Source organism: Oryzias latipes, chromosome 10 (genome assembly GCF_053564925.1).
Source record: "Oryzias latipes strain Hd-rR chromosome 10, Olatipes_Hd-rR_3.1".
NCBI classification, from domain to species: Eukaryota; Metazoa; Chordata; class Actinopteri; order Beloniformes; family Adrianichthyidae; genus Oryzias; species Oryzias latipes.
Genome location: NC_136246.1, coordinates 13,361,551 through 13,380,105, shown reverse-complemented (window position 1 = coordinate 13,380,105; position 18,555 = coordinate 13,361,551). Strand labels below are relative to the sequence as shown.

The window sequence follows — 18,555 nt, the reverse complement described above, 5'->3', positions numbered from 1 at the left end:
CGTGGAGTTCGTCTATCCTCATTCCAATGCAATCGTGCCGCTCTCCTGTGAAAGTTCCTGAACTGCGCAATCAGCCGCTGCAGCTTTTGTTTCCCTCTCATCACGTCAAGGAGAGGGCGGGAGGAGCAGGGTGCTATAAAGCCACGGCTGCAGGTGGACCGAAGGTGCAGGGAAGCGGCAGCGCCTCAACACACAGCCAGACATGGCAAACTGGATCATCAACAATGGGTTTCCAGCTGTAATGGTGGTAAGTTCTTCATTACCTCCACACCTGGAGAGGACTATTGCTGCATTCAGTCCTTCACAAATGCAGCCTATTGGACAGAAATCCATTTTTGTTTGCAGCTGGTCTGGATGACCATCAACACATTCCTCTTTGTGTGGTACTACCTCCAATATGACAGAGACGATGATTTTTACTACACACGCCACTTATTAGGGGTGAGTGAATACAAAACAAATGAACATTTTAAAAAAAAAAGATTAAACTGTGACTTTGATCAAAAAACAAACCTGTAACTGTAAAGTAATGTGCCACAAAAGCTTATTCGTATAGAAAAACTATCAGAAAATTTAGAATTGTATCAAGAAAAAGTTTGGTAATTGCATCATTTAGTGTTTTCCCATAAGAAATACTTTTTATGTCATGGATAAAAAGTCCTGAACAACTTTCATCCTTGAATGTTCACTTATCAGTTTCTTTTTTGCTGTAAGTGAACTTTTGTTTTAAATAATTACCACTTAGTAATATTTTAAATTGATTAATTATTCTTACTCCTATTTATGTGTCAGAAATGGAATTATTAAATCACCTTTTCTTTTCCTTTAGCTTCCCTTTTGTAGATTTCTTAAATGTCTGTACCTTCAGTGCTGCAGCAGCTTTATCTATTTTTCAAATGATAAAACAAAATACTTTTTACATTTTGTGTCAGGTCACAGTTTTCCTGCTGCATGTGGATAACTTTGGATGGGGTGGATGTTTCATGTTGTTTGGCAGTTTTACTGTTGACAGGAAAGGAGGACTTTTCAGCAAAGATGTCTTCCTAATTGAAGAATTATTTTAAATTTAAAGACTTGTTTTGAATTAAGTCATTTTTAAAGTAGTATAAGAACAAAAATCCAAAGATTGAGGAGCCAAACCCTGACTTTTATCTTTGAGATGTAGCTTCTTCTTACAACATTAGAATATCTGTTTAAATAGAATATTTTCTTTATAAAATAAAAACTAAAAATAAACATTAAAATTATAAATCCAATCGTTTCTTTTTTTTCTTTTCTTCAGTCAGCTTTGGCCTGGGCCAGAGCTCCTGCAGCCGTCCTCAACTTTAACTGCATGCTGATCCTCCTCCCAGTGTGCAGGAACCTGCTGTCTCTGATCCGAGGCTCCTTTGTGGTGAGATGGTTTTGACCCGTTGATGGTTTTGACAAGTCTTTGCCCCCTTTTTTTGTTCCACCCTTCTTTTGTTTCATATAAAACAACAGGTTTTTCCTAAGTGTAGAAACAATACAAACATTTGACGAAGTGGTTTTCTGTTGAGGAATCTGGGAAATGAATTTAAAAATTGCCGATGGGGATGGAAACAGCAGCTGACGTTTGTCTTGTTTTTATCTCGCCAGTGCTGCAGTAGAACAATGAGGAAACAACTGGACAAAAATTTGAGCTTTCACAAGCTGGTGGCGTACATGATCGCTCTCATGACAGGTGAATGTCTCACAAACGCATGTCAACAGGACAATATAATGTTCTGATTCAGCTGCAGGAGCAAGAGTTTGAGTATTGTGGGGTGTAGAGGAGGGGAAGTATCTGCAAGCATGTTAGGATCAGACATAAACACATCTCCTTTCTGTGTGGGCTCTGACAGCGGTCCACACCGTGGCCCACTTACTGAACCTGGAGTGGCTCAACAACAGTAAGCTTGGTGTTTACGGCAAGCTGAGCACCGCTCTGTCCAATCTGGAGGATGAAGGAAACGAGACTTTCCTGAACCCGCTCCAACACATCGAGGCAGTAAGTCCTCCAGCCGAGAGCAAAGAGGAGCCTTTCAAAGGCCGAGCTTCAATGTGTCCCCTCTACTCTCAGGATCCACAGCAGAAACCCATTAAATTTGCCTTCACATCCATCGCCGGCCTCACCGGGGTCGTCATCACTCTGTCTCTCATCTTGATTATCACCTCCTCTATGGAGGTCATCAGGCGCAGCTACTTCGAGGTGTTCTGGTACATCCACCACCTCTTCATCGTCTTCTTTGTTGGTCTTGTCTTTCATGGATACGGGTACGAGACATCCCTCCACTTTCTTTTGTCTGCAGGAAGCATTGTTGCTGTTTTTAAGCAGGTTTTACTTGTTGGTTATCTGCAGGCGCATTGTGAGGAGTCAATTCAATACAGACGATCACAACGCCACTTTCTGTAAAGATCGCCCTGATGACTGGGGAAAGATTCCTGAGTGTCCCATCCCTCAGTTTAAAGGAGGAGAACCCATGGTTTGTCCAGCTTAGTCCACAAAAAGAGAAGAATTTCTCAACCAGACTAAATGCTAATAATCCTTAGTCATTTTCAGACCTGGAAGTGGGTGATTGGTCCAATGATTATCTATGTCTGCGAGCGTGTTCTACGCTTCATTCGCTACATGCAGGCAGTGCAGTACAGAAAGGTACATGAGCTTTCTCCGATGCCTGACCTCCCATTGGAGGGGTTTCTCTCACCGGGACACCTCTGTTTCCAGATTGTGATTCATCCGTCTAAAGTTCTGGAGCTGCAGCTGAGAAAGAAGGGCTTTAAAATGGAAGTGGGTCAGTACGTCTTCCTCAACTGCCCCAGCATCTCCCAGCTGGAGTGGCATCCTTTCACCATGACCTCTGCCCCCGAGGAGGACTTCTTCAGCGTCCACATTCGCTCGGCCGGGGACTGGACGGACCAGCTCATAGACACCATGCAGAAGCTTCCAGAGGGGGCGCAGGGGCCCAAGTGAGTCTCCAGTGAAAACCTTTGTCTGTTTTGCCAAAATGACTAAAGGATTTGAATTCAGTTTGACCACTGTAACCCTTGTGCTATCCTATGCACCTTAACATTGGGAGTTGGGTCATCTAGACCCACTAGACAGTGCGCTGAACCTTTTTTCTTCAATGATTTGTGATCTTCACTGGTGTCCATGGATTACATGAAATCTTTCCACCTTTATCCACCTTTGTCATGGTAGGGAGAACACGTCAATGTAAGGGTGGGGTCATCTAAGATAGCACAAGGGTTAAAGGAAGATAAACTTAAGAAACAGTGAGTGGAAAAAGCTTAAATACATTTTCTGGGAAAAGAAACATTTTAATTAATCTTAAAATAAGAAAACACTAGATAAAACAATAAAAAAATTAAAACAGACACTGCATCAAATCTAAACTGACAGCAACAACGTTATTGTTTTGTCATATTTGACTAAAAACCTCCTAACAACTTTAGGTCAAAGCTTTTTTTTTAACAATAGGAACTTCTTTATATTTGAGCATTTTCAATTCCAATTATTCAAGTTTAAGTGCATGGACAGAAATTGATGGATATAGGTTGAGACACGTGGTATTGAACCAATTAATGGGTATGAAAATAATTTGGGAAAAAACAGTGTTTCCTTTTAAATGCACCCATTTAACCTTATGTTTAAAAAAAACCGCAAATCATAATAAATTATAACTTGAGGGAAGTTTTAATAAGGTTTTTATGTACTAAACTTCATATATTTTCAAAAGTTTTAATGAAAACATCCCTTAGTAAGAAGCAACTTTCTAAAAAATGACATGGGTCCAACACATAGCCTTGTGGTACACCACAGGGGAAGTCACACATGACGGAGGAGAACAAAAACGTTTGCGAGGCTTCTTCTTTAACTGTGTGATTTCATTCCGTCCGTCGTCAGGATGGGCGTGGACGGACCTTTCGGGACAGCAAGTGAGGATGTGTTCGACTATGAGGTCAGCATGCTGGTCGGCGCTGGCATCGGCGTCACTCCCTTCGCCTCCATCATGAAATCTATCTGGTACAAATTCAAAGAGTGCGACCCCAAGCTTCGCACCAGAAAGGTGAAGCCTCCCAATGAAAGTCACTGATTCATTGACATGACTGATGTGTCCTAAGCCTTTTTTAATTGCCTATTGTGTTGAAACAACACAACCACGTAACAAAGAGCTCTTTTGTGTTAAACACACCTTTCCTGGTATTCCTGCTGCCAGATTTATTTCTACTGGCTGTGCCGGGAGACAAACGCCTTCGAGTGGTTTGCTGACCTCCTTCAGGTGTTGGAGAAGGAGATGGAGGAGCGAAACTTGGGGGATTTCCTCACCTACAAGCTCTTTCTGACGGGATGGGATCAAGGCCATGTATGAATGACTATCATTCTCTCCAAACCCTGAATACCGGCACCGTTTCTGCCTAAGCTCAGCCGAGTCTTTCTTGCCCTTTTCCACAGACGGATCAAGTCATAGTTCACTTTGACGAGGACACGGATGTGGTCACCGGTCTCAAACAGAAAACCCATTATGGTCGACCAAACTGGGACAAAGAGTTCGATCAAGTCCGCAAAGAAAACCCAGCGTAAGAAATAAATAAACCCAGCGTATTTGGAAATAAATGCATAAAAACAATACAAAAAAATCTAACAAACCTATATGTAATACTTTAAAAAAAAAGATTCACTTTAAAGCAAAAACATGAAATTGTGACCGTTTATTTAAACCTTTTCCTGTCCGTTTTCAGGTCTGTGGTGGGAACATTCCTGTGCGGCCCTGCAGCTTTGGCTAAAGTTCTACAGAAGAAATGTGCCAAATATTCAGATGTGGATCCTCGCAAGACAAAATTTTACTTTAATAAAGAAAACTTTTAAGGCAAAACTAAAAAAAATTGAGAACTGCTGATGTCAAGCTGACTCTGACAGGACTGATTGTGGTAAAAAGGTGTGACAGGTTGTCTTAAAACTTCCCGTCATGTAATATAGACGAGGAAATGCTGCCTGATCTGTGACTTACTTCACGTCATTGTGGCTTACAGTAAGCCATTATTGTAAATATTGTGTTAGCTTTTGGCTGCACAGTCATTAAAGTTGTTCTGTTACGGAAAAAATACAGCACAACATATAATCCATGCTTTTATTAATGGATGAGCTGAATGCACTTTTATGGGAAACATATGGGGCAAAAGTATTTCTTCTTGTGGGAGAAGTTTAACCGTTTTCCTCTGAAATCTTTAAAAAAAAACTGCTTACAATAAAAGAACTTCTGTCAGGCTTCGGTTATCGATGTCATCTAAGATTTCTTACGATCTCTTTTCTATTGTGCTGAGAAGTTTATTTTAAACGTGTTAAACATGTTTGTGAAATGACTCAACACTGGTTAATAAAATTCATTTAGAATGACCTTTTGTTCTGTCATGTGTCCTTCTGCCCTGTGATTTCCACCATTTCCCTGATAAGACAAAAAAAAAAACCCCTGTGGTTAATCATTATGAAGACAGAAAGTAGTCTGCCTTACTGGTATGTTGACTTTTAAATAACACTCAGGGAAGGTGTGTGGGATTTTTTTTATTGACAAATTGGTTTCAGAGCTTAAACATGAAAAAAGATGAAGGTTTGTGACGTCTACGGTTGAACTCTTCTTTGCTTCTTGAGCTTCTGAAACATTTCACTATGGTACAAAACAAACAAAAAAACTAGAAAAACACTTCAGGTGGGAGGTGTTCAGGTGGGAGGTGTTCAGCAGGGAGGGGCCGGGGCTGATGGAAAAGCGAGAAAATGCGTCAACATAACCGATCTGATAGAAAAAAACAAAAGGCTGGTTTAAAAATAAAACCTTTGCTGTTTCTTTTCCATGCGTTTCCATCCGTCAGACACATCAAGGCGCCCCGCCTGCCGTCTTCTGAATCTGCTCTTTGAGGATGAGGATGCTCTGTCTCTGCTCTAGGGGCAGCATGGCTATTTGTTCCGGGGTCAGCTGCAGGACCTGCATGATCAGGGCGGCCTGAAAACAGACATTATTTGGGAGAAAAATTAGCTTTTTTTGTACTTGATCCATGATGTCTGACTAATGTATTTATGAATGAGTATTTTTTCCCCTGACCTTCTCATGGTCCTGTGTGGAGACCTGACTCTGCCCAGGACTGAAACCGCCTCCTGATGGGGGACCACCAGATATACCTGGACCCTGTTCCACAAAAACACATTTGTGTTCATTTGTTTTACTCCTCTACAGCTATTCTGTAGCATGAATGTTCATTTCCTGCAAAGTCACTGCCAAACATTTTAGGTACCGGTCTTGCAGGAAGAGGAGCATTTGGTCCCATGCTATGAGGAACGGGATTCTGCATTCCTGTTGCCATGGGAACCCTCTGCGGTGCCACAGGCACGCGGGCATCCATCGCCCTCGGGTCGCGTCCTGAAAAGAAGGAAATGAGTGTCAGTGAAAATGCATACAGTCCTAAAAAAACAAACAATACATGAAGTTACTCGTTAACAGAGGAAAGCAGATCTTTCACATTTCAGCCACCTCTGTTTTCCATCGGAGGACCCCGAGGCTCCATCATCGGGGGCCCTCGGGGGTCGACCATCATGGTTCGTGGTTCTCCCATAGGTAAGCCCCGGATGTCCATGGGGGGGCCTCTTATATCTGGAGGTCCACCTCCTATTGGCTGCATGTGCACAGGTGCGGCCTGGTGGGGGGGTTGAGCTACCATGTAGGGTCGGCTAAAAACCAACATAGAGGGTAAATATTCATATAAAAGTTCAGCAAGACGTCCAGGAAATGAGCATCCAGTCTTCATCCTTAATGTAAAAGGAAGAAACACCTGAACCCGAAAAAACGTTATTTTTGTCCTCAATGAAAACACGGAAAATCATAGCAAGTCCTGCTGGTTACAGTGAGACGAACAAATACTTAAAAAGATGAGAGAGAATGTCATGTGATCAGGCGAGACCAAAATGCCACACGCCATGTTTAGAGGCGTAGAGTTGCATCCCAACAACACTAGACCTGCTGTACAGCACGGGGGTGGAAGCATCATGCTTTTGGGGCACCTTTTCTGCAAAGATAACAGGACAGCTGACCTGTATTCAGGAAAGGATGAATGAGATTTTGGACAAAAACCTCCTTCCGTCAGTGAAAACATTGAGGATGAAACGTGGCTGGAACTTCCAGCAGGACCATGATTCCAAAAACATCGCCCAGGCAATGAAGGAGAGGCTATGTACAAAGCATTTCCTGGTTCGGAATTAGTCTAACCAGAACCCCAATCCAACAGATTCAATCCTCTTTTCTGCCTATTCTTTCAAATAAGTTCTTCAGAAATCATTTAATGAGATTTTCTGGATTTTTATCTTTAAATTTTATCTCTCACAGTTGAAGTATCTCTATGATGAACATTACAGACATCACTTTATTTAATTTTTTATAGTGGGACACTTTGCAGAATCTGTGATTGACAAATACTACTTTTGGACCACGGTGCTTTTTACAGTTAAAGTGTTATAAGTATCAACAGAACTTAAAGACCCGCTCCAATGACAGTGGTGTTTTTAACATGTTCTTGTGGAATTTTTCTCATGATGGAGGACTTTTAGAAAGAAAATAAAGCTTAAACTTTCTCAGTGTTTCTTTATTCTAAGATCGTGAATGCAGTTTAAAAAAAAGAGCATTTTTGTGACATAGAAGAGACGCCGGTTGGGCCACAAGCTCCCTGCTCTGCTCCATTCTGATGCATCCACTTGTAGACGCATAAATCTGCTTTTGTTTTCCTCATCCGAGCTGACATCTGACTCAAAACTCTATTTTTGTTGCATCACTAATGTTATGTTGGGGTTGTGAGGGGCTGTAAGCTAGCAGGAAAGCATGAAAACAGGTGGATGATTGGAAGTGAGGGCAGGCTTACTCCGTGTCAACAGTCCAGTTTCAAACTCAGAGGGGGATTTCTAATGAACTACTGCCGCTCTGCAGAAACTATGTCCTACAATACGACACATATTTTTGATTTTGGCTAAAAACGGCATAATTATGATAAAAAAAGACCACTGGTGATGCTGGAGTGGGAGCCTCTAGTTAACTAATACAAAATGATTCAGCGGATTTGGAAAAATGTCTTGCTCCTTTGCTCTCTGCAGAAACAGTCTCTGTTGAAATTCTGGTTTCCAGGATGCTAAAATAAGCGCAATTGGGACAAACCTTCTGAATGAAACAATGGCCTCTCACACAGACATTCCTGAACACGCCACGCTTCAGACAACCGTTGAAACAACTCACTTGGGGTCGATGACCTCTCCGGTGACAGACAACAGTGTTCCTCCTCTGGGGTCATTGGGACCATCTCCCAGCAGCCCTCTGGGCGGAATTCCCCCAGGTCCTGGAAGGAGGAAAGTTCACACTCAGCTATGTCATTGAGGCACTCAGTGAAGGATTCAGGTGCCAACTCTGGGCCAAACTCCAGGCTGGCACGCCAATGAACAATGAAACTGCTAACACATATGCAGACATCTGGGTGTGTTTGAACAATGGAGAGACACTCCAACAATGCTGCCCTCTATGAGTGTACAGACAACAATTATAGAATTAAAACAAATCTGCAAAAAAACACACAAACTGCAGACTTTTGTTTATGTATGTTCTGTTGGAAGCAACTAGCCCCCAGAATTATTATTCTTTTCTGAATATATGGCAAGAAGCACACCAGATGTGATTGTCTCTGATGTTAAAGAGAAGACTTTAAAAGGCTATTATGATCTGAATTTGCTCCGGGCCACTTCAACAATGCTCTGGAAAATGGCTGATTGGGTGAGAAAGTAAAGGGAACATCTTGAGTGATCCCATAAACCCACCAACCTGCCAATCAAAAAAAAGCTTTTAATACTACACTTATTTCAACTCTAAAAAAAATAAAAAATATCAAATTAAAATAAATAAATAACAGGCTTCTAATACAGACATTTTTGTTGTAAAATATATAAATCAATATAAGTTTTGCTCTCTTTAGAAACCTGCCTCCAGTGGTCATCTAAGGAACTGCAACTTTCAGCACTTTCTGGTTTGAGTCAAGTTTAGGAAGAGAAGGCGGAGGTTGTGCAACACATTCACTGGAAACCTGAAGTGAAAGGATTCACGTGTGCACGTTTATTCAAAAGTGACACTTTGGAGCTTTTTAAAACAATCTCAGCTGAGGATTTCATCCTCTGACGGCAGAACGGCCCTCTGTGTCCTCAGACGACGCCAAACTATTCCTCCTAGATTTGACTGCAAACATCCTCTGATGATTTCTTCAACTCATCTCTAAAGCTGGTCTGCAGATTCACTGTCATTTGAGTTTGTATTTTTGCTAAGTTGCTTTGGGCTATGACCACATCCTCCAGAGCCAGATCTGTCTTTTCACGCACAGCTTCATGTCTCTGCACGTTCCACAGACGTGATGACACACAGACAATCCCTCGTCTGACCTTTTGAACAATTGTGAAAGAAAAAAAAAGAAGAAAAAAAAAAACAAGCCAAGGGAGTAGAGCAGTTCATAGCAGGCAGCATGTTTGCAGGACCCTGCTCCTCAACAGAGGACGGGAGGAAGCACGGAGATACCTGGAGGCCGCTCCAAAGCAGCAGGACCGGCCGATCCTGTGGGAGAATGCTGAAGGTTTCCTGAGCCAGCATTAGAGTGAAAAGAACAAGACAAGACTGAAGAGAGCAAAGCAGAAATTTGGCCCACACACACACACACACACAAACACACAAAGCTGCAAGGGAGGAGTTACAACTCAGGAAGAGTAAACATGTCACAAACTCAGCATTTAGAAAGAAAACAACAGCACTTCTCTGGTGACACCTAGTGGTCAGAGTCAGCAAGAACTTCAGATTCAAAGCCTCTACAGGCGAGGAGATGCAGAAAATATTCAGAGAACTCTCTTAAAGGAAAAAAGAAAGAATTCATTTAACAAATCAGACAAATTTACAGAAATATCAGAAACTTTTGATGTTGCGTTTTTCTTTATAATTCAGTGCTTGAGACTTGATGAAACATTAAGATTTGGTGCTTTAAAATATTGAAAACCATAGTGTTGCTTCTGATAAATACAGGAACAGAATGTGCAATAATATTAAACTCTGCACGTTATTTGGATTTTTGGAAAAAAATGTACAAAACTCAACAGGAAAATAAATTCCAGAAAATCATTTTTTTTCCGTCAGAGATCTAAACAAATGTAATTCTGAGAAATTCTTAGATAAAAGAAAAGTTCTAACAAAATGAAGATGTTAGTTACTGAAATGTGAGAAGAGCAAACTTATGTTGACTTTAAATATTACTGTAGCTTCACTATTTTTAGACTAAAGTCGGATTTCTTGGTTGGGAAAAATTTAAAAAAATAAACAAAAACAAAAAAAAACAATTTCATAATTATTTTGGTATTAGTCACAGATTTTCTTTTTAGAATTTTTTGAGAAATCCAAATTGCAAGAAAATAAAATAAAAAATTATAAATCACAAAAACGTTCAGTTTGGCTTTTATATTTTAGACATCAAATGATTTTTGGGAATTTAAGTCCAAATTCTCATTTTAATATAAAAACTAACATTTTTGTTTATTTGTTTTTTTCCCCACTTTTCTGTATTAATTATATCTTTTAGAAATCAGCCCTCTTCCCCCCTCCCTAACTGACCCTAATTCCTGAAGCCTCGTGGGAGTTTTCCCAAAGTCCTGTTCCAGAAGGACTTGTGGTCTAAATGTTGGGATTCATTCCATTCATCCAAAAAACAAATGCATGAGGTTTAAGACCAGGAACTCTTCACATGCAGATGTCAGAGACAACTGCAGAACCAGCAACTTCAATGAGATGCGCAGCCGTCAACAGATGTGTGGCGTCAATAAGTTGGGATTTGCAACATCAACGGACTTAATCATATTTTTATTTGAACATGATTTCTGGAGTATTTCTCTAACAACAAAAATGTTCCTATAAAAGGAAGTAATCTGAGTATTTTCTGACCTCAGTAGAAACAAACAGCAATTCAAATGTGAGCATCTTGCAGGACGGTTACCTGGAGGTCCGACTGCTCCCTGTACAGGTCCCGGTCCCGGTCCTGGTCCAGGCATCGGTCCAGGACCAACACCGATGTTGGGGGGCTGAATCATCCCAGGCCCTCCGTTTACATGCATTCCAGGCTGATTAGACAGCACACACAAAAACACTTCAACTGCAGACACTTCTCTCCCACAACAGCATCAGTGATCAAGATAACTGTTCTAGTTTGACTTGAGAGGTAGAATAATGCAGAAACTGCAGCCTGCAGCAGTCTGCTACTGCAACTGGAAATCTAGCAGCAACGTCCAACCAACGTGTGGGAGGAGTTACGGCCGCTTTGAGGTTCTAGGAGGCTAAACATCAGAGAAGCATAAAGAACGTATGGCCACATTCTGAACACCCTTCACTTCGTGGTTACGCACTACAGTAAACCCTTGTTTATCGCGGGGGTTACGTTCCAAAAAGAACCCGTGATAGGCAAAATCCGTGAAGTAGAAACCTTTTTTTTTAACTATTGTTATACAATTAAATCCTCTATTATACATTGAAAAGAAAGAACAAACCATTTTACAGGCTCATGCATTTGTTTCACAAATAAAAGGTACTTTAGTAACGTTTTTTTTTTTTTCAACAAATAACTTCTGTACTGTACTGTCAAATAATAATTTTAATCATCAATGTGAACAGAAGACTTCAAATCGCGGAGATAAGCCCCGCCCACCGCGACCCGAGTAAATGGATTAAACAGGAGAAAATATAAAATGATTATGAATAAAATACAAAGTACAGTCGGACAAATAGTGACTCAGGTGTATTTCACTGCTCTTCAGACTGAGTCGCTGCATCCCGACTCCGCTCTGCAGTGTTTTCTTATTTTGAAGCCCGCGGTGCAGCTGTGTTTGTTCGGGAGAAGAACATAGTGATAGGCAGTTGTTGTCGCTCTTTTTTCTACGGGCTTTAGAGAAACTTGAAATTGCAAGAGAATTTGCACGTACGTGTTGTAAATTTGGCAAGCTGTTTTACGTACGTGTACATATTAAACTGCAACGTTATTGACGCACAGGTAGAGAAGAAGCGGAGTGACTTGTTAGCCAATCAGAATGCAGAACACAATGCACGATGCAAATCCGGGAAGTAGCGAAACCGTGAAAAGTAAACCGCGTTATAGCGAGGGATCACTGTATACTCTCATGTGAATTGAAATATCATTTTTGGACCTACAGCTCAAACTCAGACTTACTTTTACCCATGAATTCATGACAAGAAATGAAATATTTGACCGACTTACAGTGAAGTTTTTTTCTTAGGTTTTAAACACAAATTTTAAGCATAATTTAAATTTCCAGTTGAGCATTTATTATAAGTATAATATATTAAGATGTTTTTCCAGAGCTAATTCACTCTATGAGAGGCTGAGATTTTCAAATGCCGTTTGAAATTTCGATCAAGTCCCCCAAAACCATCAACACAGGAACTGGTTTATTCACTAAACTAGTGTTGGATACCAGAGCTTGAGGACGTCTGTAACTCACCACGGGCTGCGGCTGAGACACCGCCACGTTGGGCTGCGCAGCAGGAGCAGGGTTGATTGGCGGCGCTCCCCCAGGTGGTCCGCTGGAAATCAAAGGCTGGACTGTTGTTGTACGGTGGAGCATTTTCTGTGAACCAATCAGATCTCTCTCAAACTTTGCTCATAGTGGGGTTATTCCCAGATCGACGCAGCTCTTTGGTTCTCACCAAGGCTATCTCGGGGTCCACAATCCGCATGACCACCTGAGCCTGGAGCAGAGCGTAGGCCAGCTGAGGGTTCTGCAGCAGCATGTTCCTCGCCTCCTGAGGGCTGTTCTGCACACACAGCTGGAAGGAGAAGGGAAAAAAAAATGAATTAATACAATTTTTAGAACTCAGACTCATCGAGGCTCACCAAAAAAAGGGGGATCGGCCAATAAATCCAACTATATTTTTGCATTTTGATGCTTTTTAATGAATCCAGTGAGATAATATGAGGTGCCCACAGCGCCATCTAACGGATTCCACTGGTAAGAGCCAATCAGAGCAAGGGTACGGACCAAAAAGTGCGGTCCTCACAAATGAAGGAGCAGAAAAGCTTTCAGCTTGGAGAATCTGCTGAGAACAGTCGCGTGTCACGTGACGAAGGTGCACAAGCACCGGAAAAAGAATCCTGAACCTGAATTTACCCCCCAGTCTTCCACATCTCACTACTACTCCTGCTAGAAAAATGGAAAAGCAGCATATGCAGCACCTCCATTAGCTTGGAGCATCTCCCACTGTGAAACAATGACGCCGACAACACAAGCATGAAGACAGACACAGAAAGTGACCGACCTTTTTCAGAGGAAGAGAGCACTGAAACTGTTTTGTGTAGAGGGGGGGGCAGGATAAGATCACAAGCCCCTGCATCATTCAAGCAGTTTTGTTTCTTTTGCTTTCTTAAGTAAAACCTGACAGATGAGAGAAGAGAGAAGACCCTCTTTTGTTCCAACAGGAAAGCGAGCGGTTAACAATTTAGCACATTTCATGAATTCAATCTTTTCCCCCTCCCCAACTAAGAATAATGCATATCGTCTGTTAAACTTTAAAGTCCCACTCTGTTCACCTTTTGATTTACTATCAAAGTGTTCCCAGTGATCTTTTCGTTATGATTATGACGTTTTAGCCAAAATCAGAAAACCTGTGTCTTTTTATAGGACAGTTTCTGCAGAGGCCCCACTTCCCATCATCCATCTGTTTACACTCTCTCACACTGGTTTACAGCCCCTCACACCCCCCCAAGCCAAAAATACGAGGGAAACACAAATGGGGGGCAATATCGGAGCGATCCAGCCATAAAGTTTAGAGGCAGATTCCAGCTCGCATGAGGAAAACAAAGGCGTACATGTATTTAGGGCTGCACGATATGAGGAAAACGCGCGATATGCGATATTGGTAATTAATATTGCGATAACGATATGAATTGCGGTATATAAACAAATAGCAAAAAAAACAAAAACATCATTTCCATTTCACTGCAACAGTTTAAAAATTATACTCCAAATGACCCTTGTCGACGTAGGGGGCAAACATCAAACATAAAAGGGCTCATCTGATTGATCAAAAACGTAAACGGGTCCTTCCGATTGGTTAAATGCATAAAGGGATTTATTTCATTTGTTCAATATTTCAAGCTGCCATGAGTTTGTTATAGCAGATTTAAGGTAACCATTTATTGCGATTTTTGCCGTCTTTTGCGGTATGCATATTGCACAGCTTAATGTCGCGATAACGATAAATTTGCGGTATATTGTGCAGGCCTAGCGTACATCTATTTGTCTACAAGTGGATGCATCAGAATGGAGCAGAGCAGGGAGCTTGTGGTTCACAGATTGTAGCTTCTACATCACAACTACATGTTTTTTCCCCAGCTGAATTTTTTCGTCTGCTCCTGATTCACAACGATTGGGATAAAGACATACTCAGAAATGCCAATTTTAAACGTAATTGTCTTTATGGATGACGTGGTGACAAAAAAACTGATGGAAATTCATGTTGGCTACACATAATACATGCAACCAAGATGCATCCAAGGCTGAATGCTGTTGTTGGACGCACGTATTTAAAGTTCAAGTCTGATTAGATGTCATACACCCAGGTAAGTGAAACATGTTCTCCGTATTTGATCCATGCCCCTGCGGACACAGCTGCACTCAGGAACCATTTGGTGTTTTGACCCAAACCGTAATCCTAACGCTTCCTCTGGGTCCGTGCGGCCAAGAAAAAAGTTCAGCACTGGCCGCACGCATTTTTAAAATTGTGTGCGAACAGACAACTTTCCTTCTTTACATACAAACGTTTTCAATCATCAGAAAAAATGACACATGAACACAATTTTCTTTGGAGTGGGTCGTTAATGCCGTCTTAAAGCGGACCAGTGAAAAAGTTGTTTGACAGACATTTTTCTAAATACGCAAGTATTTAAAAAAAAAAAAAAAAGTAAAGGGACGGCTGCAGGGGGCCCCATGTTATCGTTTACCTGTGGCCTCAAGACTGCCAAGTATCAGTATTGGCACAGAAAAAAGGACATCAGATGACCCCTCCTAAAAATGTGTAGTTCCAGAACACAGTGAACACCCCCCCTCTCACCTTCATCTGTTTCATCAGCTCAAACATCTGCTCAGGCGGCAGGCTGGCCACAGCTCTGCTGATGGACTCAGGGGCCTCCTCTGGGGGGACCCCGTCTCCGTATGGAGACTCGATGATAGGAGCTCCTGTTCCCAAACCTACAGAACAAAAACAATCCGCCGCGTGACCCCCCACATAACCTGGCTTCTGTTGAACACAAATGACTTACTCTTCAGCTCCTCCTTGTTCTTCTCGCTGGCTGCGTTATCGACTCTTAGCGCCCGTCCGCTGAACTCCCTGCCGTTCAGGTTCCTCATGGCGCTGAGCGCCGTCTCCTGGTCTTGATACTCGCAGAAGCCGTAGCCCTTCGGCTTCCCAGTCTCTCTGTCATACACCAACCTGAAACCGAGAATAATGAGCCGTTAATAGGACATTTTAGTTTGGATATGTGGTCAGAACTGTTGAAAGTTACATTTAAAATAGTTCCCTCCTACTGTCCTAGTCCTACTTACCTGAAGCTGACAACAAGCCCGACTTCTGAAAATATGTCTTTCAGTTGTTCCTCTGTAGCTTCGTAAGGGATGTTTCCCACTAAGAAAAATCATTAGATATGAACATAAAAACACCGAAATACATTTCCTTTAATTAATAAAACAAAGTTAACGGTGTCCTCGCGTTCGTTATTCCCTTAGTGACTAGCTCATATGAACGCCGTTTATAAGCTACCCCTCTTTACCTGTTTGATTTATCGACCTAAAATGAACCACAAACTCACCAAACACGGATCGAAGGGACCGATCCATAGCCGGGTCTCTGCTGGCCGCAGCGGCGGCGGCTGCAGCAGCCGTGGCGGCAGAAGCCATGGACGCCATTTTGGGGACCAAAAAGAGTGTGACACCAGGATGTTAGGAGAAGACAACATCCGTTTGTGAAACGGGCTGCGTTCGAATATCAAATTCCCACCGACATCCTTATAACATCGCTAGCCACACGAATATATGTTAAAAAAAAACCGAATAAATACAATAAAAATAAAATTGTGTCTACGATTGTACTTAGAAAATGTACTGTTTGGCCTCACTCATAGCCCAAATCATAAAAAATAACAAATATAATTAACCACATATTAATTGTATGGAAATGGGCCATTCATAAATACACATTTTCAAACCATACCCCACATTTCTCTAACTTTGTCAATGAGGTCAAACAATACAATAAAACATTCTGACAATAGGAAAGCCATTAAAACTCTTAAACTGTTTGTCATTTTCAATAAAATGCAATAATAACCCCCTGGCTTGTTCTTTTCCTAATGTTATGTTGAAAAAAAAATTTATTGGATCGTTGTGATCAATAAAGTTTGTTGGAAAAAAAGAGGAAACCACAATCAGAAAAAAAGAATATAAAATAAAAAGTCGAACAAAATACAAGTTGCCTATAGAAATAAAACCTGTAAAAAGTTAGTTAATGTAAAAATAAGATAACTTTAGTAAAGCCCCATGGAGTTTTCAGCTTTAACAGAAGACTGTGTTAGTACATGAATCAAATGTTTTAAAAAGTAAACACAATTAATAAATGTTTTGTTGCAGGGTCACGCACTCACACTGTGGGACAATGCAGAATATTTACTCAAGCTGCACAGCATGTTTCTGGCCTGTGGGATCAAGCTGCAGTGTCCAGAGAAATCTCATCCATGCACAGAGACAACATGCAAACTCCACACAGACAGGACCCAGCTGGAATTTGAACCTCTGTCTTTTTGCTGGAAAGCAAGAGTGCTATCTACTTCTCTACTTGGAAATTACAGTCAAATCATTGAACTAATATATAAATTGGTTTATATTATTGTGATATTTAAAAAAAAAAAGTACTAAATACTAGAACATTTGAGGAGAAAATGCTGGCGTTAAACTGGTCCTCGAATTAAAGGCTTTTAGGTCAAAACAATCAGGAACTTGACTTTCAATGCAAATAAATATTAGCCACAGTTATCTTCCACCTTGATTCCTAAAAATCAGTCTCAAATGAGGTAAAACACCACACCGGTCTACTTTTTATTTAATCAGGCTTGATCTATGATTGAATTCTGTCCACATATTTATCATAAAATTATCAATAAGTTTTTTTTAAATCAGTTCATTTATTTATTTAATATAAGATATTTTATTTACATGAAAACAGTTTTTTCAACAAGTAAGCTACAGATATAAATCAGATAGATGACCTGCAAAGTTATTGTTTTTTGGTTTGTTTGTTTTAGTTTGTTGGTTTACTCATTTTACATTAACCAAAAACGAGAATAGGTAGTCCAATCTATAACAGAAAGGATTTCAGCTTTTTATTTTGTTTTATTGCCAAAAAAATATTTGTGATTTTTCAAGAATCCCAGAAAATTAAGGTTAAAAAGAAAAATGTTTTGAAAAAAACCCCCAACAATTTAAAGTATTTTCAAGATTCCACAGGCTTTAAATAGAATATTACATATTAAGCGGAGATTCATGGCCGTAAAATTATTTTTTTATATAAAAAAAATTAACAAACACAATATTTATTTTTAAAAAGATGTGATGAACACCTGCAGAACTTCCCCCTACATTAAATACAGTCAACTGTATAAATACTGTATAACCAATGTTTAGCATGGAGGTGGAGGGTTCATTGTCCGGGTTTGTTTTAGAGAGACACAAGCTGAGCAGACTCAGCCATTAAAAACCCACTTTTGATCATCTTTTTATCATTTGTACAGGTATTTCTGGTGTTTTTTATTTTATTTTATCATGACTACAGTTTTTAGGAGAATTAAAAAATGTCCCTACTCATTAAAAAGATGTTCATTAGAAATTGACCTATGAGCTGACCTCCCCACTTCCCATCATCCATTTTTTACACCCTCTCCTTCTAACTTAAAGCCCTTCCCACCCCCAATCTAACATCAGCCGTGCAACAAAAATGGCGAGCAATATTGGAGCTATCCAGTTTTGAGCCAGATTTCAGCTCAGGGAAAGCAAACACATATGTATATGGAAGTAGATGGACTGGAATGGAGCAGAGCAGGGAGCCAGTTGCCTGCCGATTGAAGATTTTACGTCATATCTACAAGCTTTTTTCAAACTATGTGTTTTGTCTGGCTGATTCACAACCATTTCAATGAAAAATACTCAAAAATGCAATTTTAAGCTTAATTTTCTTTAAACGTGTCCATTTAAAGACCCACTCCGTTTAAAAACGGAGTGGGTCTTTTTCATGTATTTATTTTTTGCAATTCATCAATTTCTGTTGAAATAGTCTTGCGTTACAGAGCTTTTCGTTTTGATACCTTTATAAACTGCTGAACCAGTTATTAAAATGTTTCTCACATATTGTGTAGCAAATCCATCAATCATGGACAGAATACAATGAAATTGAAAGT

The 18,555-nt window shown here is 40.6% G+C and overlaps 2 protein-coding genes across 3 annotated transcripts; one reads left to right on the top strand and one right to left on the bottom strand.

Annotated features, from left to right (window-relative positions):
• Positions 1-93: 93 nt before the first annotated feature.
• Positions 94-5,395, top strand: nox1 (NADPH oxidase 1). The gene is made up of 13 exons (XM_011479938.3): positions 94-247; positions 346-441; positions 1,283-1,393; positions 1,618-1,702; positions 1,863-2,008; positions 2,081-2,274; positions 2,360-2,483; positions 2,561-2,653; positions 2,726-2,967; positions 3,905-4,067; positions 4,218-4,364; positions 4,454-4,578; positions 4,741-5,395. Exons 1-13 carry the CDS (start codon positions 203-205, stop codon positions 4,865-4,867), a joined length of 1,698 nt encoding a protein of 565 aa, XP_011478240.1. The 5' UTR covers positions 94-202; the 3' UTR covers positions 4,868-5,395.
• Positions 5,396-5,545: 150 nt separating this feature from the next.
• cstf2 (cleavage stimulation factor, 3' pre-RNA, subunit 2) lies at positions 5,546-17,232 on the bottom strand. Of its 2 annotated transcripts, XM_011479936.2 has the most exons (14): positions 15,919-16,078; positions 15,656-15,734; positions 15,373-15,542; positions 15,165-15,301; positions 12,762-12,881; positions 12,557-12,682; positions 11,041-11,164; positions 9,585-9,644; positions 8,268-8,367; positions 6,522-6,718; positions 6,286-6,410; positions 6,096-6,179; positions 5,829-5,996; positions 5,546-5,751 (listed from the first exon to the last, which is right to left on the bottom strand). In XM_011479936.2, the coding sequence occupies exons 1-13, from the start codon at positions 16,013-16,015 to the stop codon at positions 5,871-5,873; spliced, it is 1,545 nt and encodes a 514-aa protein (XP_011478238.1). In that variant the 5' UTR covers positions 16,016-16,078; the 3' UTR covers positions 5,546-5,751; positions 5,829-5,870. The 2 variants fall into 2 exon arrangements, with proteins under 2 accessions (XP_011478238.1, XP_004073146.1); XM_004073098.4 differs by lacking the exon at positions 9,585-9,644 and having other exon boundaries at positions 15,919-17,232.
• Between the last annotated feature and the right edge of the window lie 1,323 nt (positions 17,233-18,555).

Bases quoted from the DNA above. Each gene is read 5' to 3' on its own strand.
- nox1 (XM_011479938.3), top strand. From the start codon at position 203: ATGGCAAACTGGATCATCAACAATGGGTTTCCAGCTGTAATGGTG. The intron at 4,068-4,217 runs GTGAAGCCTCCC...TCCTGCTGCCAG, and splicing joins CCAAGCTTCGCACCAGAAAG to ATTTATTTCTACTGGCTGTG. The intron at 4,579-4,740 runs GTAAGAAATAAA...GTCCGTTTTCAG, and splicing joins GTCCGCAAAGAAAACCCAGC to GTCTGTGGTGGGAACATTCC.
- cstf2 (XM_011479936.2), bottom strand. From the start codon at position 16,015: ATGGCGTCCATGGCTTCTGCCGCCACGGCTGCTGCAGCCGCCGCCGCT. The intron at 9,645-11,040 runs GTAACCGTCCTG...ATGCTGGCTCAG, and splicing joins GGGAGCAGTCGGACCTCCAG to GAAACCTTCAGCATTCTCCC. The intron at 8,368-9,584 runs GTATCTCCGTGC...TCCTCCTTCCAG, and splicing joins TGCTTTGGAGCGGCCTCCAG to GACCTGGGGGAATTCCGCCC.